The 19674-nt window shown below is 38.8% G+C and overlaps 3 protein-coding genes across 5 annotated transcripts; all 3 read right to left on the bottom strand.

Annotated features, from left to right (window-relative positions):
• Nucleotides 1-32: 32 nt before the first annotated feature.
• On the bottom strand, nucleotides 33-4340 carry erh (ERH mRNA splicing and mitosis factor). Its single transcript, XM_035908426.2, has 4 exons — nucleotides 3613-4340; nucleotides 3096-3183; nucleotides 1517-1637; nucleotides 33-1419 (listed from the first exon to the last, which is right to left on the bottom strand). The coding sequence occupies exons 1-4, from the start codon at nucleotides 3613-3615 to the stop codon at nucleotides 1311-1313; spliced, it is 321 nt and encodes a 106-aa protein (XP_035764319.1). The 5' UTR covers nucleotides 3616-4340; the 3' UTR covers nucleotides 33-1310.
• Nucleotides 4341-4429: 89 nt separating this feature from the next.
• paplnb (papilin b, proteoglycan-like sulfated glycoprotein) lies at nucleotides 4430-10258 on the bottom strand. The gene is made up of 13 exons (XM_006792503.2): nucleotides 10064-10258; nucleotides 9757-9839; nucleotides 9297-9406; nucleotides 9045-9105; nucleotides 8853-8955; nucleotides 8655-8782; nucleotides 7858-8178; nucleotides 7364-7540; nucleotides 7137-7287; nucleotides 6971-7051; nucleotides 5613-5766; nucleotides 5410-5485; nucleotides 4430-5030 (listed from the first exon to the last, which is right to left on the bottom strand). Exons 2-13 carry the CDS (start codon nucleotides 9811-9813, stop codon nucleotides 4749-4751), a joined length of 1701 nt encoding a protein of 566 aa, XP_006792566.2. The 5' UTR covers nucleotides 9814-9839; nucleotides 10064-10258; the 3' UTR covers nucleotides 4430-4748.
• An 875-nt stretch (nucleotides 10259-11133) lies between these two features.
• LOC148098423 (uncharacterized) lies at nucleotides 11134-14009 on the bottom strand. 3 transcript variants are annotated; one of them, XM_087852060.1, is made up of 3 exons: nucleotides 13887-14009; nucleotides 13161-13275; nucleotides 11134-11807 (listed from the first exon to the last, which is right to left on the bottom strand). In XM_087852060.1, the coding sequence occupies exon 3, from the start codon at nucleotides 11743-11745 to the stop codon at nucleotides 11386-11388; it is 360 nt and encodes a 119-aa protein (XP_087708186.1). In that variant the 5' UTR covers nucleotides 11746-11807; nucleotides 13161-13275; nucleotides 13887-14009; the 3' UTR covers nucleotides 11134-11385. The 3 variants fall into 3 exon arrangements, 2 of the variants coding, with proteins under 2 accessions (XP_087708186.1, XP_087708185.1); XR_015720689.1 differs by lacking the exon at nucleotides 11134-11807 and adding an exon at nucleotides 12174-12877; XM_087852059.1 differs by lacking the exon at nucleotides 13161-13275.
• Nucleotides 14010-19674: the final 5665 nt, after the last annotated feature.

Below are 19674 nucleotides of genomic sequence, written 5' to 3'. Positions count from 1 at the left end.
CTAATGGTCGCATATACATGAGTGGACACCAGTCAGAAACAATCGTTTATTTTGTTTCAATAAAAGAAACCAGAAATGCAGAGTTGAAATCAGTTGTTATGCAAAACAGCAGGATTACAAAAACGTTTTATATCACAATGGTGGGCTTTTAAAACATAATTAAAACTCAAAAACGTCCATTAATTATAGTAACAAATATCCTGGGTTGTCATGTGATCATCAGTCTTCAGCCACTGATCTACTTCAAAAATAAAACGGCTGCTTTCAAAGTCCACAACGTCTTGAAATTCAACCACCCAGGAAAATGTACATAGAAAAAAAAATAAAAATAAAATTCACATAACTTTTAGGGAAACTGAAAAACACACACAAAAAACGTTTTTCTACCCCGTGGAGTATTTCTCCATTCTTCCCATCATAGTGTAACAACTTAAACATGCAGGTTCCCAACCATGACCCAATTTTTCAGTATAAAGCCCAAAATGTAGAGTTTCACCCCATTTATTCCAAACCTCTTTTGCCAATGAAAACGATGTGAAAACATTCCCTTTGTTAAATGGGCAATGCAGTCTTTACAAAGAAAAAGAAAAGAAGCCCTTTTCATACATGTAGTCTTTTTTGATGGCACACGTCAGATTCATAATTAAATGACTAACCTCATCGGGTTTTTTTATGTATTACTTCCAAAAGGTAATGAATACGACTTAATTCATGTATGGCAAATGTCCTGCGAGATCAATGACACTTTTGCCACAGTTGCCAGTATAGCCGTTTTCACACACAAACTTAAAAGGTTGGAACAGGCATATCAGGACATTGTGTAAAGTTCTTTCTCACATGTAACACAAAAGCAAGCCTTCCATGTGGTTTAGGTGAGGGAGCTGCACAATTACAATATCCTATAGAAAGGACACAATATAACTACTAAGTTCCTATGCACATTACATGAATTTTGTTCCTGGCTGAAATCCATTTAATGTCCAATCCAACTGCATCACACATTTGTGTTCTTACATGCACCTTTCTCAGGTAATGTCAAGAAAGACATCAGGCTGCAGTGCACATGTGAAAAGAGCTTACGTGTCTGAATGAAGCTGCAAAAAGTGGCCTGAATGGAAAAAGTGCCGTCACTTAAGCACAGTGGTGGAACCATGTCTGAAAAGGGCTTTGCGTTACAAATTACAAACACAAACACATGCTGCCAAGGATGACATTTCCAAAAAGAAAATCCCCAAATTTTTTCCACATCCCCCAATTTTTCCCCAATCTCTCTTCCTCATGTTTGGTACAATATGAAAGAATTCCCCCTGTCAAACTGACTTTGCTGCTTGCTGAGCCTGACGCCGTAAGAGGACGTATATCTTCTCCTTTATCCAGTCTTTGTTGTATGGTTGATATGTTTGAGTGTCAGCTCTGTATCTGTATAAAAAGTAAAATATTTTATTGAAACGTGACCAATGCATCCAAAGGGAATGTTGTGTTGCATTCAAATTCATACACAGCTAATTATACTTACACGAGACAGCTCAGATCTGCCAAGTCATCAATAAAGTCGAACAACTGACTAATGTCATACGTAATGGAGGGACTGTTTGGATTCATCCTCTTGAGGTGCTCTTCATACATTTTGCAAACACCTGGGGAAGAGGCAAATGACATGCTGAATGGAAGCAAAAACAACAACAACAACAACAAAATGCAATCCACAGGAAAAATTTAAAACAGCAAAAATCAAGAGTAATTTGCATAGACTTTACGGTGTACAGTAATCACTGAAAGAGAAAGACAAGATAAATAAAGAGGCCCTAATAAAGGGAATAAAGTAATAAGTGAAAACAAACAAACCTTTGGCATCACTTTCTGTATTTGTATCTGTATTTATTAGAGCTATTTTGAAATACCTTGTATTTAACTGGTACGTTAATCTGTTATTTACTGTCCTTACTGTCTTCAAGCAACTGTGACCACATCATTTCCTCTGGGATTAATACAGTAGTCTGAATCTGAAAAGTGTATACTGCAGTTCAAGACACACAACGCAATTGTAAACACCTCTTACTTTACAGATAATAAAGGCATTAAAAGGTATATGATAACCCCATTACTACGGAATGCATAACTTGAGGAAATGTACGTATTTTTAATCACAGTCAGTTCTGAATATCATACTAATGATTATTCTTTGTGTAAGTGAACCTTGATTAATCTCTGTTCAATAGAGCTCAACTGCAGTTCAAAACCCCTTAATGTAAAGCCGCAAACACACTGAACCATCCATCACACATTGCCTTGAAGCTGCCAGACGATTGGTTTTGGATATTCCAGGCTCAAATTAGGTGACCCTGTAATTTATTTACTAGCAGGTCATGTGTCAAGCAACAATATTCTTCGCTCTCATAGGTAGTCTCTTCATTCGATTGCCGCCTGTTCTGCGCACTTTGGCTCGCCAGCAGTTATTTCACTCGCAGGCGATAGAAGTTACAAAATATATAACTTTCTATGGTCTCTGGTTGCCATATCATTGCAAATGGTTTCCAGTGTATACTTTTAGTCAGTGTGCTGAGTGCTTTCAGTCACAGTCATCCTGTTCTTTGGGACAAGCTGCCTGCTGACCTGAGGTCAATTAGAGCTGTGTCAACATTCAAAAAAAAGATTTAAAACCTTTTGTATTCTTTATTTTTTATTAAGGTTTTTTGTTGTTATTTTTAAACTTTTATAGTAAGCACAACTTTACACGTTATTTGTGGTATATAAAAAGGATGTTGACATAAAGTCCATAGTTTAAAGAGAGTCACATACGTAATATTTTTTTTTCTCATGTTTTCTTTTTTTTGTTTGTTTTTCTCTCCACAAATTAAGCTGAACCACATAATCCCATACACAGACAATACTTGGTACTAGGATGAATTTATTATTCGCTGGCCTATCATTTGTATGTATTTACTATGCAATCAATATCCTTTAAAAGAATGAGGAATCACAACAATATGATGAATTCAATAAAATTGCATCTGCTACTACTACTTGTTACACTGAAAGTAAATATTTAAAAAAAACTGCGAGATGATTTATGAATGAAAACATTAAACACTCACCCTCCATGCATTCATTAACTGACTCATAGTCAGCGTATGTGCGGCCCTCTGGTCTCTTGGTTGGTTGGACAAGCAAAATTGTGTGCGACTGTAAAATGATTGATAATGTTTAATACACACCACCACGTAGTTTCTCTGTGTCAAACCAAATCACCTTAATTGGGCAGCTGATGCGAGTTTTTTGAGAGTTTTTGAGACTTGTGTAACCTTCTGCCCAGACATTTTCCAACACCAGTGTAAGGATGGTCATTCAGCTGCAGACCACCGACTTCATCAGTCTTTTACAAAACATCCACCTTAACATTACTTCAGCCACATTAAAAAATATGTAATTTGATTAGATGGTGAAATTAAGTTTTAAGAAACAACGAAGCAGTGGGCAAAAATGCGTGTTTGATAAGAATAGCAAAGCGTTAGCCTCGAAGCTTATTAGCTTAGCTGTGTGTGATTAGCACAAGCTAGTGTGGCCTAAATTTAGAATTATTAGCTCTTTAGATGTAAAATAAAATACACTTACCATCTCTGTTTTCAACGCAAAGCCTCGCTATTTACTGGCTATGCAAAACTGAAAAAAAAAACTCGTATTCAGTGTAACTTCTCAGAACCCCGTGCGATGTAGCTGTTTGGTCTAAAAGAAATTTAGGGGAAGTGAAAAAGACCTCTTCCGGTTGTAAAATCGAGTCCCTTCAAAGTATACTTTTTGCTTCAAAATAAAAGTCAGATAATGCAACAGTAATGATTAAAATGTGATTTTTTTTTTTCAGCAGACTTTGTTTGTAAAAGTACACATTATTCTTTTTAAAATTATCATAGACATTATTTAAATGGACCCAGGTTGTGCATCTGAAAAGTGTAGCCAGCAGAGAAGCGCTCTAAAGCTGCCTTACTTTTAATGGCCAGTAGGGGCTGAAAGCTTTGTCAGCCCCTGCAAGGCTCCTGCATAAAAGACTTCTGGTAGTACAGAAGTTTGTGGGAAAACGGCCCCCCAATAAATGACTTTTCTAATGAGTTTGTGAACTCACTTGCTGATTATTTAATGGGGGAAAATGTAAATTTAAATTGTAGTCATTATATTGTTTTGGTGTTTACACATTCACTTAACATAGAGAGATCTCTGGTTCATCCCTGGGAGGACACACAAATCCCTTCAGGTCTGCATCAAGAAAGACAAGTGGAGCTAGCTGTTGTGGTGACCCCTTGTGAACTTGGGAGCACCTCTGAGTAGCTTTTACTATTATCCTGCTCGTGTATTGACATGTCAGTAATGATGCCCTACAAGAAATGAAGATGCAAATAAAGCATTTTTTTTTTCAAAATTACAACATAGCTGAAAATTTATTAATTGGATATATGATTTAATTTGAGTAATTACAATGAAATTATTTTTTGTTTTAATCCCGACCTACAGGGCAATAACACATACACTGACATAGTGGAGATCACAAAAACAAACTGAAAGACAGTGAAACCAGGACCAAGAGCTATAATATTTGTGATGGTAAATCATATTTTTAAATGAAATATGTAATGTGGCTTGTTATTCTTTTTTTCTTTATTTGGTGTGTATACTGTAGGCTACATTTGTGTACCAAAATCACTTGATTTTCTTCAAACAGAGAGCATGACTGGTGGAGATATCAGTGGCATGTGTGGTTATGGCCTTGCTCTCAGAAGGTCCCTGAGTGTCGCTCTCCTTGTAGTTTCTCTTGGAGATGTGGATACAGGCACCCTCGCCACACCTCCACACTCTCGTTGGCATGCCTCCAGGGACACAAAGTTGTTGGGATTGCCCTGGCAGCCTCCATACCAGAACTCGGTACACTTGGCAGTGGCAGGATTATAGCAGAACCGAACCGTCCAGGTCTCACAGGGGCCCTCATCACGAGGCAGGGAGCACAAATTGCCAGTGGATGGAGGAGTGGGTGATGGGTGCTGCTGATATTGGAGAAAACAAAGCAATATATACATTATATTTGTAGTGTGGTCTGCAGAAAAAGAGCTGCAATTGTAGACATTTTAAATGGTGAAAGAAATATTAAGCGTTACATATATGATTATATAATTGTTTTGCAGAGACAAAGATACTTTCTTATGGTTGTCATTGTGAATAATGCTCTAAAAACACATGGTATTTTATCTCTGTAGTGCTTCTATTTGACCATATCTTTTTGGTGAACACTCAAATTTAGTAAACTTGGCAAATATTTTGTTACTAAGTGAAAGTCATCACTAGATTTATATACACAGCTGTTATATTATTCAGAAAGGTTAACTGTGACTAGCTCATAAAATCAGTTAATAATGTGATTCCTACCACAGTCTGGTACTCAGGACACCCAGCCTGTCCGAATCCTTGAGCGGGTGTCACCCCATCCAAACAACAGCCATACCTAAAACAGAGACGATGGTTTTTCTTTTTTAATTTCAGTTTGAAAATGGGGAAAAATTTTCTCTACACTTTCACATCACTTTCGTCTGCATTTTCTGCAAAATAGTGTTTAGAGGTACTCAAGTTACCTAGTGCGGACACATTCCTGTGAGCATCCCAGGTTCCCGGGCCCCGTGGCAGAGGTACGGCCATCAGGACAGCAGCCGTAAGGCGACTGCGTACAGTGAGGTCTCACCTCATTAGGGTAAGAGTCATACACACTGTTTGTAGCTGGCCTTGAAACTAAAGCAAGTAAACAAATGAGGTCAAATATACTGTATGCATGCATTCCTTTCTAATTTTAAAAGCTTTTGAATAACATTTCTTAATAAGTCTGTGTAGGTTCTCAGTCATCCAGGTCATTCTTTGTAGGTAATAAAAGATAAGTCGTGAAAAGTTTGTTGTTGTTGTTTTTAGTTAAAAAAAAACAGCTTTTATAATACAGAAAACGCTTTGTAGAAGGAAAAAGAAATGGCTGTGTTTGAGCTTGTGGCTTACCTCCAGTTATCTAAGTTGGAAATTAGGCTAAAACAAGTTTGGAATTTTCTGTTTGTCTATGAAATACAAGAAGGCAATGGGAGGGCAGCACAGTCATAGTCTAGACAGCAACAATTACAACATGCTGAAAGCGTACATTATCTTTATTGTGTGAAGAAACCTCAACTGTGTTACAATACTAAAATTACTGTCTGCGCCTTAAGACACTTTATTTTTTATTTTATTTTTTATTTTTTACAGTGGCTTTGATTTCACATATATAAAATGCACTCTGAGTTGTGAAACACTGCTACGTCTGTGGGGGTGAGTGTCTCTAAATGTTCATTAATTCATTATTCAGCACTGTAATATCAGTTCAGTTCAAATTAGTTCAATTCAATTCAGTAGTACCAAATCACTAGAAAAAATGCCTGAAGGAGCTTTGTACTATAAGGCAAACCCCAAAAATCAAACAACCCCATATGAACAACCATTTTGCAATAGTGGGTAAGAGCATAGAGACGGGACTAAATACAGACAACGGGACAGAGAAGACAAAAATTTGGTGCTGCAGTGGTGTGTAAACATGTGGGCAATGAAAAGAGGTGAGTAGACAAGTTCCTGAAGCAGTCTGTGCCCTATAGCAGTATAGCTACAATCTGCTTCAGGGTCAGCCAATTCAGCCTCAACTATAAGCTTCATCAAAAAAAGAACATTAGTAAACTTTCCCCAAATCCAAACTGGGACCTGAATGCTGAAGGCTCTGCCTCCCATTCTGCTTTTAAAATCTCTAGAAACCACAAACAAGCCTGCAGTCTGAGAGAAAAGTGCTCTATTGGGATGATATGATTCTATGAGATTCTATTACAGACAAGGGTGATCTTATGTTGTAGTGCCACATATAAAGAAATTGCATGCTCAACCATGCAAAGAAAGATGGTAACATTTCCGCAAATTGCACTCGTCATACCTGAAGGTTCTTCTGGAATATGGGGCGCAAATCCTCTAATAGTGCTTCCACCTGGCCTTGGGTCCTGCACACTTGGGGCCGCTGGAAAAGAAACAAGGTTGACAATATAAAATAAATAAATAAAAGTAAAAATGATCAGAACTTGCTGCATTCACATGTCACTCACTTTGCACCCCAGGGCAGGGCTGCGTGTTGCATTCCTCCACAGAATGTGGTCTGTGAGCTAACCCACAACGATCTTCAGGGTAGGGGTTCAAATCAGTGTCAAAACAGGCAACTCTCCTCTCCCTCACACCACCACCACAACTTCTCGAACACTGCGAGATAAACAAAGATAGTAACGCGGAAAGGAAAATAACAGTTAGAGCTTTTTTTGGCTTTCTGTTCCCTTACCAGGCCGTACTCTGTCATATGCCAGGTTATGCGTGTGTAACAGGCAGGTCTGCGGCAAGCTTGGACAGAAGGAGGTCGAACCAGTCCACTACATGCATGATCAGGCAGATGTTCGCCTCCTGGTCCGACGCAAACAACTTCCCTTGTCTGCTGTCCTTCTCCACAGGTTGCTGAACACTGACCATCAAATGCAACAATTTAGTTAATATTTTTAACTGATTTGAGTTGATAAATACAAGCAGTGTAACAATCATATATGAACAAGGTCATACTCTATCCAAGATAGGTGTTGTATCAGCCCAAAAAATTTTAAAATGGCAAAGATGGTCTAAGTAGACATAACTAGTGTGTTTTTCTGTTTTTACAGATTTGAAAATCATAAATTATTATTACCTTAAATACTATCAACTTAAATACCATAAATCCTGCTCTCATTTTGTTTCATATCATTAGGATAGTTCAAATATGATTGTTTTTAACCGTAGGCGACATACTCCACTGAAGCTGGACACGCTGTACTCTGCAGTACATGGATGCATGTTGCAGGCCTGCTGACTCGGTGGCCGTTGCAGGCGCTGGGCAATGCAGTAAGTCTCGTCGACCACACGGGGGTTCACTGGATCCTCAACTACACACTCCACACTACGATGCTGCATGCCTCCGCTGCACGAGGCAGAGCACTCGCCAAACACACCAGCTCTATAGACATATGTGAATGTCTCTCTTGGACGAGGAGCAGCAACAACAACTGGTGCAGAGGAGTGTACTGAGTTAGTGTCTTCATCCAAGCCCATAAACTCTCCACGGGTCAGTATCTAAAAAAAAAAAGACAAATTATTAGGAAATAACTATAAGAAAAAGAACCAACAGGTATTACAAAAGTGAAAAGAGTCCTATAAATCCCATTTTAGGAGAGTAAAATTCTCTATGACTAAAAGAAAACCTAAAGACTGCATCTACCCTCAAAGACAGGGGCCTAGTTTCCACTTTAAGGATAACAACAGAAATATCTTATGTATTCTTTTTCTACCTTTAACTTCAACAATCTTTTTTTCTAAATCTGGCTGACAAACAAGAGTTAGCAATAAAGAAAAAACTTCTTTGCTTTGAACAATCTCCATCTTTAAAAGTAAAAAATATACAGATGATCTTTCGACCTTATTTAGATTCATTTTTATGCTCTATTCTAGCGTCACACTCTGCTCTTGGATCATTTGGTACATTGAAACCCAAATATTTAAACTAAGTAAGAGTCACATGCATAGTTCTAATCTGCAGCTCCAAATCTCACCCTGCAGACGCCATCCACACAAATATCACTGCGGCCCACGTAGCACGGGGTCCCATCTACCACTGCAGTTCTGTGTCGGTAAAAGAAATCCTCTCCTCTCGGGACACAGTTGAGCTCACATGGATTAGCTGCTAGAAAGGGTCAGGGAGTCACAAACCTAAAAACACTTAAATATTGTTGTACATATTGTACATGTACCTCCACAATAAGGCAACCATGTGTAGCGTTTTCCATTAAAGTCCATTCCGTCAAACTGGGAGCACTGCTCCTCCCTGAAATCCCTCGAGCTCACTGGGCATTCCTGCATGACAGGAAATCTAATATATAAACAAGATACTATCTATTTTCTCTTTGTGCAAGTATTTTTAAATGGGTTTAAAGGATAATTACATGTGTATTGCAGGTGCGGAATGATTTGGAGGATCCTATGCAGTTATGTCCACCATCTGTCCTGCAGAAGGAAATGAAATAAATGGCATTTGCACACTCAAGTGTTAAAAGACACAAATTAAAAATGATATAAGTAGAGTCTTTTGTAATGTTACAAATGAATACAAAATTACCTTAAGTTCATATATTCAAAACACAATAGCAATGAATATAAATATGAGGCTCTTTACTCCATGCATTTCTTTGCCCTACCTTGAAGTAATACATTTCCTGGTTCTCACTGCCACCCCTGTGCCACAGCTGCGGCTGCAGGGTCCATAGGCTCCAAACTCACCCCAGTAGTCGTGGGTCGAACGTGTCAACTAAGCAAATAAGAGAAACTCAAAGTCAGGCTCTGGAACATGTTGTGCTCCCACATGGGACATCAGCTCCCGACACAAATCCCTAACTCACACACTAAAAGCATTCAAGATGCACTAAAAAAAAAAAAAAAAAAAAGCATTTAGCCACAAACTAACACTTATACATTACACAACATTTTTACAAACCTGTTCTGTGACACATTGAACTAATCATGCCTGCACATCAGAAAATAAATCATTTACCACTTAAAAAAGTAAATCAAAGGAATATTTTCCTGTGTCATAAGGTACTGTTGATATGAATCTGTAATAATACAATACTATTAATATTGTTAACATAAAAAACTCACTGTAAAAGCAGGTACAGCCAACAGCTGTAGGAGTCCCAGGACTTGCAGGATGTTCATGTTCACCTGAAGCCACTGCTGAACTACTGACGAGGATAGCAATTAATTAACGCAACTTACAGTGCAAGAAATTCCATTTAACACAAATGATGTGCGTGCAGTTCATTCATCCATTAACAGATTAATGTGTATCAGATGAAACATGAGTCCCTCAGGACCCCTGCTAAAGTATTAACAAGTATCTATTCCATGCAAATACAAATGAAAAGCTGGATAAAAAAAAACTTGTAAAATCATATTACTGAATTACCTGATTGAAGTGAATTCCCAGATTGCTGACTAGCTGCACGGTGGGATGTGCACTTCAGCAGTGACAGCAGGCAACGACACCCAGCATTGCTTCTTCCATCACCCTCTCACTGCTTACTGACACCACAGCCCATAAAGTGTCATATTTCAACCACTAAGAGAAACACTGGTTTTCTATTTTTTTGTTCTGTTTTGATCGTAAATATGTTTCTTGCTGGAGCAGAATGTCTGAAGTTAGAACTCCCACGTACCAAGACTCGTGTTGTTAATTTACATCAAGTCTTTTTATTCACACAAATGTTTTGGGGGTACAGAAATTATGCAAATGTATAGGCAATGTATAGATTCATGCAGAAATGGAACATCATCAAAGTGTGGTCCATTTCATAATATAAAGGAGGTTACATATGTCATCACATGCAATTTAAATACGTCTCTGCAACATATCTTAAAGTTGTATTATTTGCTAAGCGCACTAAAACGTGATTCAGTGTGAAAGAGAATTTTCCATTGATTGCCTTTTCTGAAGTGTCTCACCATTGATTGTCTCCTTCACACATCCTGTAACCACTAAATACAGACGAGTAAATCACAACAGGGGAGCTAGTGGGAGGTAAACATAGGTTTAAAGCTCTATTTAGTTTTATTTTAGCAAGAAACCACAGTGGAGCATGGCCTGGATGTGAACATAGCATGGAGGACAAGGAACACCGGGAATCAGTGAACATCAACATTCCTGTGCCAATGAGCTAAAATACTAGAGGAGCCGTTCAGGCTGACGAAAGAAAAGTATATAATCAAAACAGAATGTGAGTATATAATAGTATATCATATAGGGGGGGAAATAATGACAGCAAGCTTGATAGTAAATCTGTAGTTAAATGGCAGCATAGGCTTTAAGTTATAGTCTCTTGTCATCGCCTTTAAGATGCAAGTACATAGCAATCAAACAAAAAAGAAAGGCAATAAACTGTGTCTTTGTTGGGTTCATAATGTTAATGTTTAAATAAAGCTATTATTTTAAGGGAAAATCCAGCATTCATATATATATATATATATATATATATATATATATATATATATATATATATATATAACATGATATTATATTATAAAAATAAGAAAAAATATTGTGGTTGCTAGACTTAGCAATCAATGACAAAAATCTTCACAAAGACAAGAAAGCACGATTCAGCAACGTCAAACTTCAGCATCTCGCCCCATCACCGACCCATCCATTCAAAATGTAAGCATCCAAACTCAAAACCACAAGCCCAAACACTCGACAAAGAGAAGCAAAATCTGCCAGTCACTTTTTGTCCCTCAAAGCTGCTGGTTCAGTTTCTGTGTTTGCTTCTCTTGAGGTTCAAAGGCACTCTTGGTGCTGAACAGGTCGTCCATTGATTCCACGATTTCCTGTATTTCTCGGGACAGCTCGGAGTAGCTCTCTTTAAGGTCCTCTTGCTGCTTCCTGAGGTCTGCTGCCGCATGCGTCAGCTCAGAAACCTGTTCGTTGCAGGTGATCCTCAACTGCTCCACGTCCAAAAGCATCACCTCCATGCTGTTTATCAGCTCCACCAGACGCTCAGCAGTTGTTTCAAACCCTGATGTGTCCAGACTTCCTTCTTCCTTGGAATTGTCTGGAGCGCTGGCTCCTTCTTCTGGATTTGGTTCTGTCTCCATCCTCGTGTTGTAGCGACTTTCAATCAGCTGATACTCAAGTCAGTCTTCAGTATAGCAGTTTTCTGGAAGAAAAGGGAAGCATTTAGCTGTAGCCAATAGCTGTGATAGGTTCAACTGCAAAAAAAATATTCAGTTTGGGTGAGAACTGTCAAAGATGCAGATCTAAGCTCTTCACAGGGAGTGAAAAATGCATTTCTATCTATCAACTTTAATAGCAGGAAATTAACTAGGCATATCATTATCTTCTTACTCTGTTTTTTGCTATATTTTTCAAGTAATTAATATTTGACAACAGCATAATAAAACTGGAAATGCAGTTTTTGGTGTACCACCCCAATATTTTCAGTGACTCCTATATGGCCACCCCTATGAAAAAATTCTGGAGGCGGCCCTGGGTGTATGTGTGTATAGTTGTACTGTATGTGTTTTATGTGTATCCAAGTGCCCTTTCACTGACATGGCTATACCAAGCTATAACCCCCTACTCCACCCACACCCACACCCGCTAGTCCAAACTACTGCCGGCTTCGATGAGGGGCAGGCGGGACATGAGATTATGTGTTTCTTCCCTCCTCCCAAATTGAGACTATTTACTCCTTCGGCTGTCTGAACAAATGGATTAACCTCGTCCTCTGCCTTGACACACATTCACACAGTCATATGCACGTTATAATATAAGATGAACTATTGAAGACACGTAGAGCTATACTACTGCAAGTCAGTTTGAAATGTCACATGCCATTTGAATAAATGCAGAATGTGGCATAGCCCATTCTTTTACATTAAGGAATTACAGGCAAATGCCAGCAGTTACTCTAAAAACTGCATATTGTTCAGCAGTAATGGAAACTTTACAGATGAGCAGGCTAACAGTATGCACTAATGCACCGGCGTGCTGTCAATGCAATGAATTTTTGGGACCTCTCTAAAAGTGTAAAGTGATCGTTTCACAGCTTGAACCAAAGACATCGCCACTATTCTTTTACGTTGGTTATCCCAAAAAGAAACAGCCTAAAATAAAACAGTGTATAATCATCTTCCCTGAGTTTTCTGGCGCGAACGTCAGAGAAGATCCAAAGAATGCTGGCAATAAACAGAGGTGACTGGGGAAAAGAACGGGAAACCAAACGGGCTACGCAGAAAAGGGAAGGAAAAGTGTTGAGACAGGTGAAAACTCAAGGAAAGTAATAATAAGACTTTGGATACGAAAATATTTTTATATTCAATTAGTGCTGTAAAACAAACAAACAAAGGTATTCTTTCCTATTTTTAATTTTTTTTTTAAAAGATTTGATTTTTAAAATATACACTCAATCAATTTAAAGTCTTTAAAGAATTAAATAGTTAAATGCATTAAAACAGTGACGAAATCCACATGTTCAAAAATGTGTTAAAGAGCCACCAAAGGTTCCTACCCTTTAAATGGCTGTAAAGATAAGGAGTCTAGACGATGACCTCACCACCCTCGGTCTCTTATCAAAACATGACAACTTGCTCGATGGAGGCCAATGTCAGGGGGATACCCTTACTCTGAGAGTGGTGTAAAATACAAGGGTGTAAGTTTCAAAAGAAAAGTAATGAATTATTAATGAATCGGTTCAGGACACATTACCTAGACAACAAAGACAGCAGTTGTCTTGTTATAAAATAAACATTTGCAGACAGTATGATGCCAGAAAACAGCATTCATATATATATGTGTGTGTGTGTGTAAGACTTTAAGCAATTACATTACATGTAAATTTTTTGTACTGATGTAATTTTGTTGCATAAGTACAATATAAAATGGAATCTGGTCAAATTAAATTCACTTGTACACATACAGTTTATGCCAAGTACAGTTGCCTTAACGATCAATTATTTGAATAAATAAACCTTTAATTTCATGTATTTGAATATCTGAGTTGCGTTTTACTCAAAAAATATTGCTTTGTAAAGCAAAAGCTCACAAATAATACTGGTATGACAGATCAGGATGAAAAAGACCCTCATCAGTTCTTCACTAAAGCATGAAGAGACAAAAACAGACAAAAAACGATCAATAAAACAAAAATCAAGCAAAGTATTCATTATAGTATTCAAACATATCAATAAACTTTTACAATTTCCCATCAGCGAAATACAAGAAAATGAAGTCTTACTTGTCTCTGTGGTTATTTACTGAGCGTATCCGGAATGTGTCAACATGCAGACTACAGATAATATAGATTATGTGTTAAATATGGATCCCAGCCAGAGTGCAGCAGGCCTGCCCTCCTCCTAACTCACTCCCTCTGTGCTATGATGCCCACAATGGTGCTATTTAGGGCTAAACCCTGCTGTACGTTATCAACACAGAACATTTAGTTGTAAAGAACAGATACCTTTTACTTTTCAGAGGCAACATCATGATGAACATGTTCCAGTTTACTTTAGTTTATTTCTTCATTCACAACCACATTTTCAAAACATGCTGGGACCGTGTAAAATCACAATGGTTTGTGGAAATTTAATGCAAGGATTTCAAATTCCAGTGATCCCTATATTTAAAATGGGACCGCATATGAAATGTTGAAACCCTTCTGTAACTGTAAATGCTAAATACTAAGCTCTATTTTTGACAGTAACATGTTCTCTCATTCTTGCTTGGTGTAAGATTTCAGCTGCTCAGGAGTTTCAGGTCTCCTTTGGCATTTCATATAATGCTCCAGAGCACCCGGATCCTTACTATGGAGCCATAAAAATGTAATGCATGCAGAAAGTGGCTTGGTAATGTCATCTCAATAAAACATCACAGATGTGTAAGATACCCATGCTGCGTGCGCTAATGCACCCTCACCTTTATTTATTTTTTTTTTTTACTTTACAATAATCCAAAGAAACTAGATACTATGGTGTGTGTGTGTGTGTGTAATGCTGAAAGTGTTGAAGGTAAAGTCTGTGTATTTCCAAAGGTTTCCACACGATGGCGCTTTTAGCTAAGTTTTCCATACACTTCTGTGGAAGAAAGGAAGGTTGAGATACACTTTTTCTGTATCTTTTATGTGCACCAACTCGTTTTTTATGTGTGCTTTATTTATTGTCCTTTGCGAATGTGAATTCTCATTTATAGTTTGTCGAGGTTTAAAGTTGCAGGCGGCTGCCAACTCTATACGATTTTATGCATTTGTTTCAATGAGCTCCTAAAAACATTTAAGGACTGAAATGTGTAGCTTTGCATGTGTGGTTAGGTGGGTGCTCTTTATGTAAGTGCTGTGTGGGGGATCAGGAGTATGGATTATTTCACCCCGGGTCGTATTCAGAGAGGCCAGCCAAGCGTGAGGCAGACAGGAGAAAGGGGGCATTGTTGAGGTCTAGATGAGTGTCAGAGGTGCCTCAGAAAATAGAATCACTCTTGGAGGTTTAACAGAAACATACTTGCAACAACCCCCTGACCCTTCAGATGTCTGACCGTGGCTGAACCCCTCTTTAAAACAGTATATAAATGTATCAATTAACATAGCATTTGTATGTGGCTTATGTTAACTGATTGGTAGCGCACTAACTGCAAGTAAACCACAAAGAAACTGCAAAAATTTTAATTAAAAGTAAAAAACAAAAAGTAAAAGAGGAAGAAACAAAAAAGTGGATTTGATCTGGTTTGAATAATAAGTTTATGTGAAAGGGGAAATTCCTGAAGGCTGATTCTGTTTACCTTGAGCATTAGGTGGCTGAGGTTTATCAAGTAAGGTGGTGGTGATAATATCAGTTTTCAAAACCTTGGGACTTTCTGGCACCTTGTTCATTTATCTATCTGTCTAGTATTCAGTCTAGGTAAAACAATTTACGTGGATTATGTGGACGCACATTTGTCTAAGCCGTTCTGTCTCTGTCCTTATCTCTCACTGGCTTGGATTTGCACAAACCATCTGAACACAAACTCTGGATTTGTCTGCATATGCCTTCAGCGAGGCCGCTATCATCACAGCTCATAAAGCAAGAAAAAGTTTCATGAAAATGTTTCCCAAATGTGATTTATTCTCAAAATGCGGGCATAAATAGGCTCTCTGTCACTGAAGAAAAAGGAAAGTTACGAGGCAGTGGCTCACGCATGCCTTCAGTCCTTAGGGCCTTGGAGGGTTCAGGGTCTTTGACACACAGAATTCCTACACTATTTATGGCACCTCATTGGTGTAAATGGGCCAGAAATATATGGCCATTTTTAGACATAGGACCCATTTTTCAGAGGCTAACATGTAATTAGACAATTCACAGCAAAAGGGGCAATTTCTCTCATTATTCCATGACAAATTAGGAAGATAAAAGAAATGGAGGTGATTCCACATATTGAACTTGCATTTCATGGCTATGAATGAATGAATGAATGAATGAACACCAGCACAGCAACACCAGAAGGACTGAAATACCTCAGACGTGGATGATGACAGAATTATTTCCATGGTTAAGGAGAACTGCTTCACAACAAATCAAGAACGCTTTATAGGAGGTAGACATATCATAGTTTACGTTCTAGAGAAGGCTTCATGAACGGAAAGAGGTCTGCAAAGAGGTTAAAACAGCTGTTGATGATGTGAACGATGAATTGTGACATGTACAGAGTTATACTCTCTGCTCACATTCAGCTAAATGCTACAAAACAGAACACAACTCTTCACATTGCAAATGGATAACAATCCAAAGCATACCGCAAAAGCAGGAGTTTCTCAAGACAAAGAAATTATATATTTTTCAATGACCAAGTGGGTCACGATCTCAACACAACAGAGCATGCTTTTCAGTTACTGACTACAAAACTGAATGATGAACAACTCACAAGCAAGAAACTGAAGAAGGATACAGTAAATGCCCCGATTAGCTCATTGTATGCATACAAACATGCCCAGTACCAAAAAGAGAAACAGAGGTACATCCAGAGCCCAACCCTGAATGAATGTTCATTTTACTCTGTGCTCGCTTGATGTGTGGGATAGAAACAGAATAAATACTAAATACAGTGGGGCAAAAAAGTATTTAGTCAGCCACCGATTGTGCAAGTTCCCCCACTTAAAATGATGACAGAGGTCAGTAATTTGCACCAGAGGTACACTTCAACTGTGAGAGACAGAATGTGAAAAAAAAATCCATGAATTCACATGGTAGGATTTGTAAAGAATTTATTCGTAAATCAGGGTGGAAAATAAGTATTTGGTCACCTCAAACAAGGAAAATCCCTGGCTCTCACAGACCTGTAACGTCTTCTGTAAGAAGCTTTTCTGTCCCCCACTCGTTACCTGTATGAATGGCACCTGTTTGACCTCATCATCTGTATAAAAGACACCTGTCCACAGCCTCAACCAGTCAGACTCCAAACGCCGCCATGGCCAAGACCAAAGAGCTTTCAAAGGACACCAGGAAAAGAATTGTAGACCTGCACCAGACTGGGAAGAGTGAATCTACAATAGGCAAGCAGCTTGGTGTGAAAAAATCAACTGTGGGAGCAATCATCAGAAAATGGAAGACATACAAGACCACTGATAATCTCCCTCGATCTGGGGCTCCACGCAAGATCTCATCCCGTGGGGTCAAAATGATCATGAGAACGGTGAGCAAAGATCCCAGAACCACACGGGGGGACCTGGTGAATGACCTGCAGAGAGCTGGGACCAAAGTAACAAAGGTCACCATCAGTAACACACTACAACGGCAGGGAATCAAATCCAGACGTGTTCCGCTGCTGAAGCCAGTGCATGTCCAGGCCCGTCTGAAGTTTGCCAGAGAGCACATGGATGATACAGCAGAGGATTGGGAGAATGTCATGTGGTCAGATGAAACCAAAGTAGAACTTTTTGGTATAAACTCAACTCGTCGTGTTTGGAGGAAGAAGAATACTGAGTTGCATCCCAAGAACACCATACCTACTGTGAAGCATGGGGGTGGAAACATCATGCTATGGGGCTGTTTTTCTGCCAAGGGGACAGGACGACTGATCCGTGTTAAGGACAGAATGAATGGGGCCAAGTATCGTGAGATTTTGAGCCAAAACCTCCTTCCATCAGTGAGAACTTTGAAGATGAAACGAGGCTGGGTCTTCCAACATGACAATGATCCAAAACACACCGCCCGGGCAACAAAGGAGTGGCTCCGTAAGAAGCATTTGAAAGTCCTGGAGCGGCCGAGCCAGTCTCCAGACCTCAACCCCATAGAAAATCTGTGGCGGGAGTTGAAAGTCCGTGTTGCTCGGCGACAGCCCCAAAACATCACTGCTCTTGAGAAGATCTGCATGGAGGAATGGGCCAAAATACCAGCTACTGTGTGTGCAAACCTGGTAAAGACCTATAGTAAACGTTTGACCTCTGTTATTGCCAACAAAGGTTATGTTACAAAGTATTGAGTTGTATTTTTGTTATTGACCAAATACTTATTTTCCACCCTGATTTACGAATAAATTCTTTACAAATCCTACCATGTGAATTCATGGATTTTTTTTTCACATTCTGTCTCTCACAGTTGAAGTGTACCTCTGGTGCAAATTACTGACCTCTGTCATCATTTTAAGTGGGGGAACTTGCACAATCGGTGGCTGACTAAATACTTTTTTGCCCCACTGTATATGCTTTGTTTGTATTTGTCTTCACAGACTACTTAATGTATTGGCTGGTTAATTAGGTTTTTTCTCTCTTTTAATTTAATTGTTGAAAGGAGTTTCAGCTAAATATCTTAAAAAGAAAGAAGTTTTTTTTTTTTTCTTTTTAGAATATTACATTCTGAAAAAGATTTGGTCTAAAAGTGAAAGGAAAAACATCTTAACAGAGCTCCACCCAGATCCATCAGATCGGGATCAGTTTCCTTGAGACGTTCTCGTTTTCTGGTAAATGGGTGGGATTCCCGATCCCGTCCCCCCAGGGAAGTACAAGTGCATGAATAGCTAATGTTCCAATCAGGCCTCCCCCGCTTTCATATGATGCCAGAGAATTTTTTTCTCCCCCTTAGAGAAACAATGTGAAGTCTGCTGGACACTGCTCAGAAATCTGATTGTTACAAAATGTTCCCTGGAATGGGAAGCTTTAAATATTTCCCTCCTTCTTTGCCTAAAACAAAAGGCCCAGATGATGAAAATGTGTGATTTCTGCTACTTTTGGCAAATGTTGAAACTGAAAAGTAATGTGCTTTGAGATGATGCCATTGTTGAAAAGGAGATTTGGTTTAAAGACTATAGCTGTGCTAGTTGGAGGCATTACCATAAATAGAAATGATAAAACTGGCTCTTACTGCATGACCTGATCAGTGAACCAGGCCAGAAAAAAATCAGAGCAAACCGTAATGATTCTCATCAAAGACTTTGCAGGGAAATTGCAGGGATTTCATGCAAGGTTGAAGGCATCAAGTTGACCTTCTCATGACTTGTGTCCATTTTGAATGGCCAATGTGTCCAGACTGTCCATCAAGTGAAGCATCTGGGCCTTTTTCATGGCAAGTGAGACGTCTGACATCGATCTGCTCACCACCTCAGAGCATTCCATTGTTGGGTCTCTGCTGCACCTGATATGAGATGCCTGCCAACACTGCACTCTCTTAACAGAGCTTTAATTGTTTTGTATTTCTTCCACATTCTCGGGCGTGCAGTTTCCCCTCAGTATACACTCATACACATGTGCTTCCACACATGCCCACACATTGCAGGAACACTCACCAGACATTATTTTCTCTTTCCAGTGAAGTAAAACATTTGGCTAGCAGTAAAAACAAATAGAAGCATGTGGGAATTTGGCTTTTTAAAGAACCCCTTGGCCCTTAAGTGAAACCACAGTTCATCCCAGCAGCAAGGAGGGCAGGATGAGAGATATTTACATGAAATTAAAGCCCTAAGATGGTCTAATTTTTACAAGATTATTCAGTGATAAACAAAAGTGGGGGAGAGTTCATGGAAAGTTTAGACACCATCTAAATTCTTTCTTTTTCTCCTGCTGATTA

This window comes from Neolamprologus brichardi, chromosome 15, assembly GCF_056152115.1.
Source record: "Neolamprologus brichardi isolate AB-2024 chromosome 15, ASM5615211v1, whole genome shotgun sequence".
NCBI lineage: Eukaryota > Metazoa > Chordata > Actinopteri > Cichliformes > Cichlidae > Neolamprologus > Neolamprologus brichardi.
The sequence above is the reverse complement of the archived record's forward strand: the minus strand, read 5'-3'. Positions and strand labels throughout refer to the sequence as shown.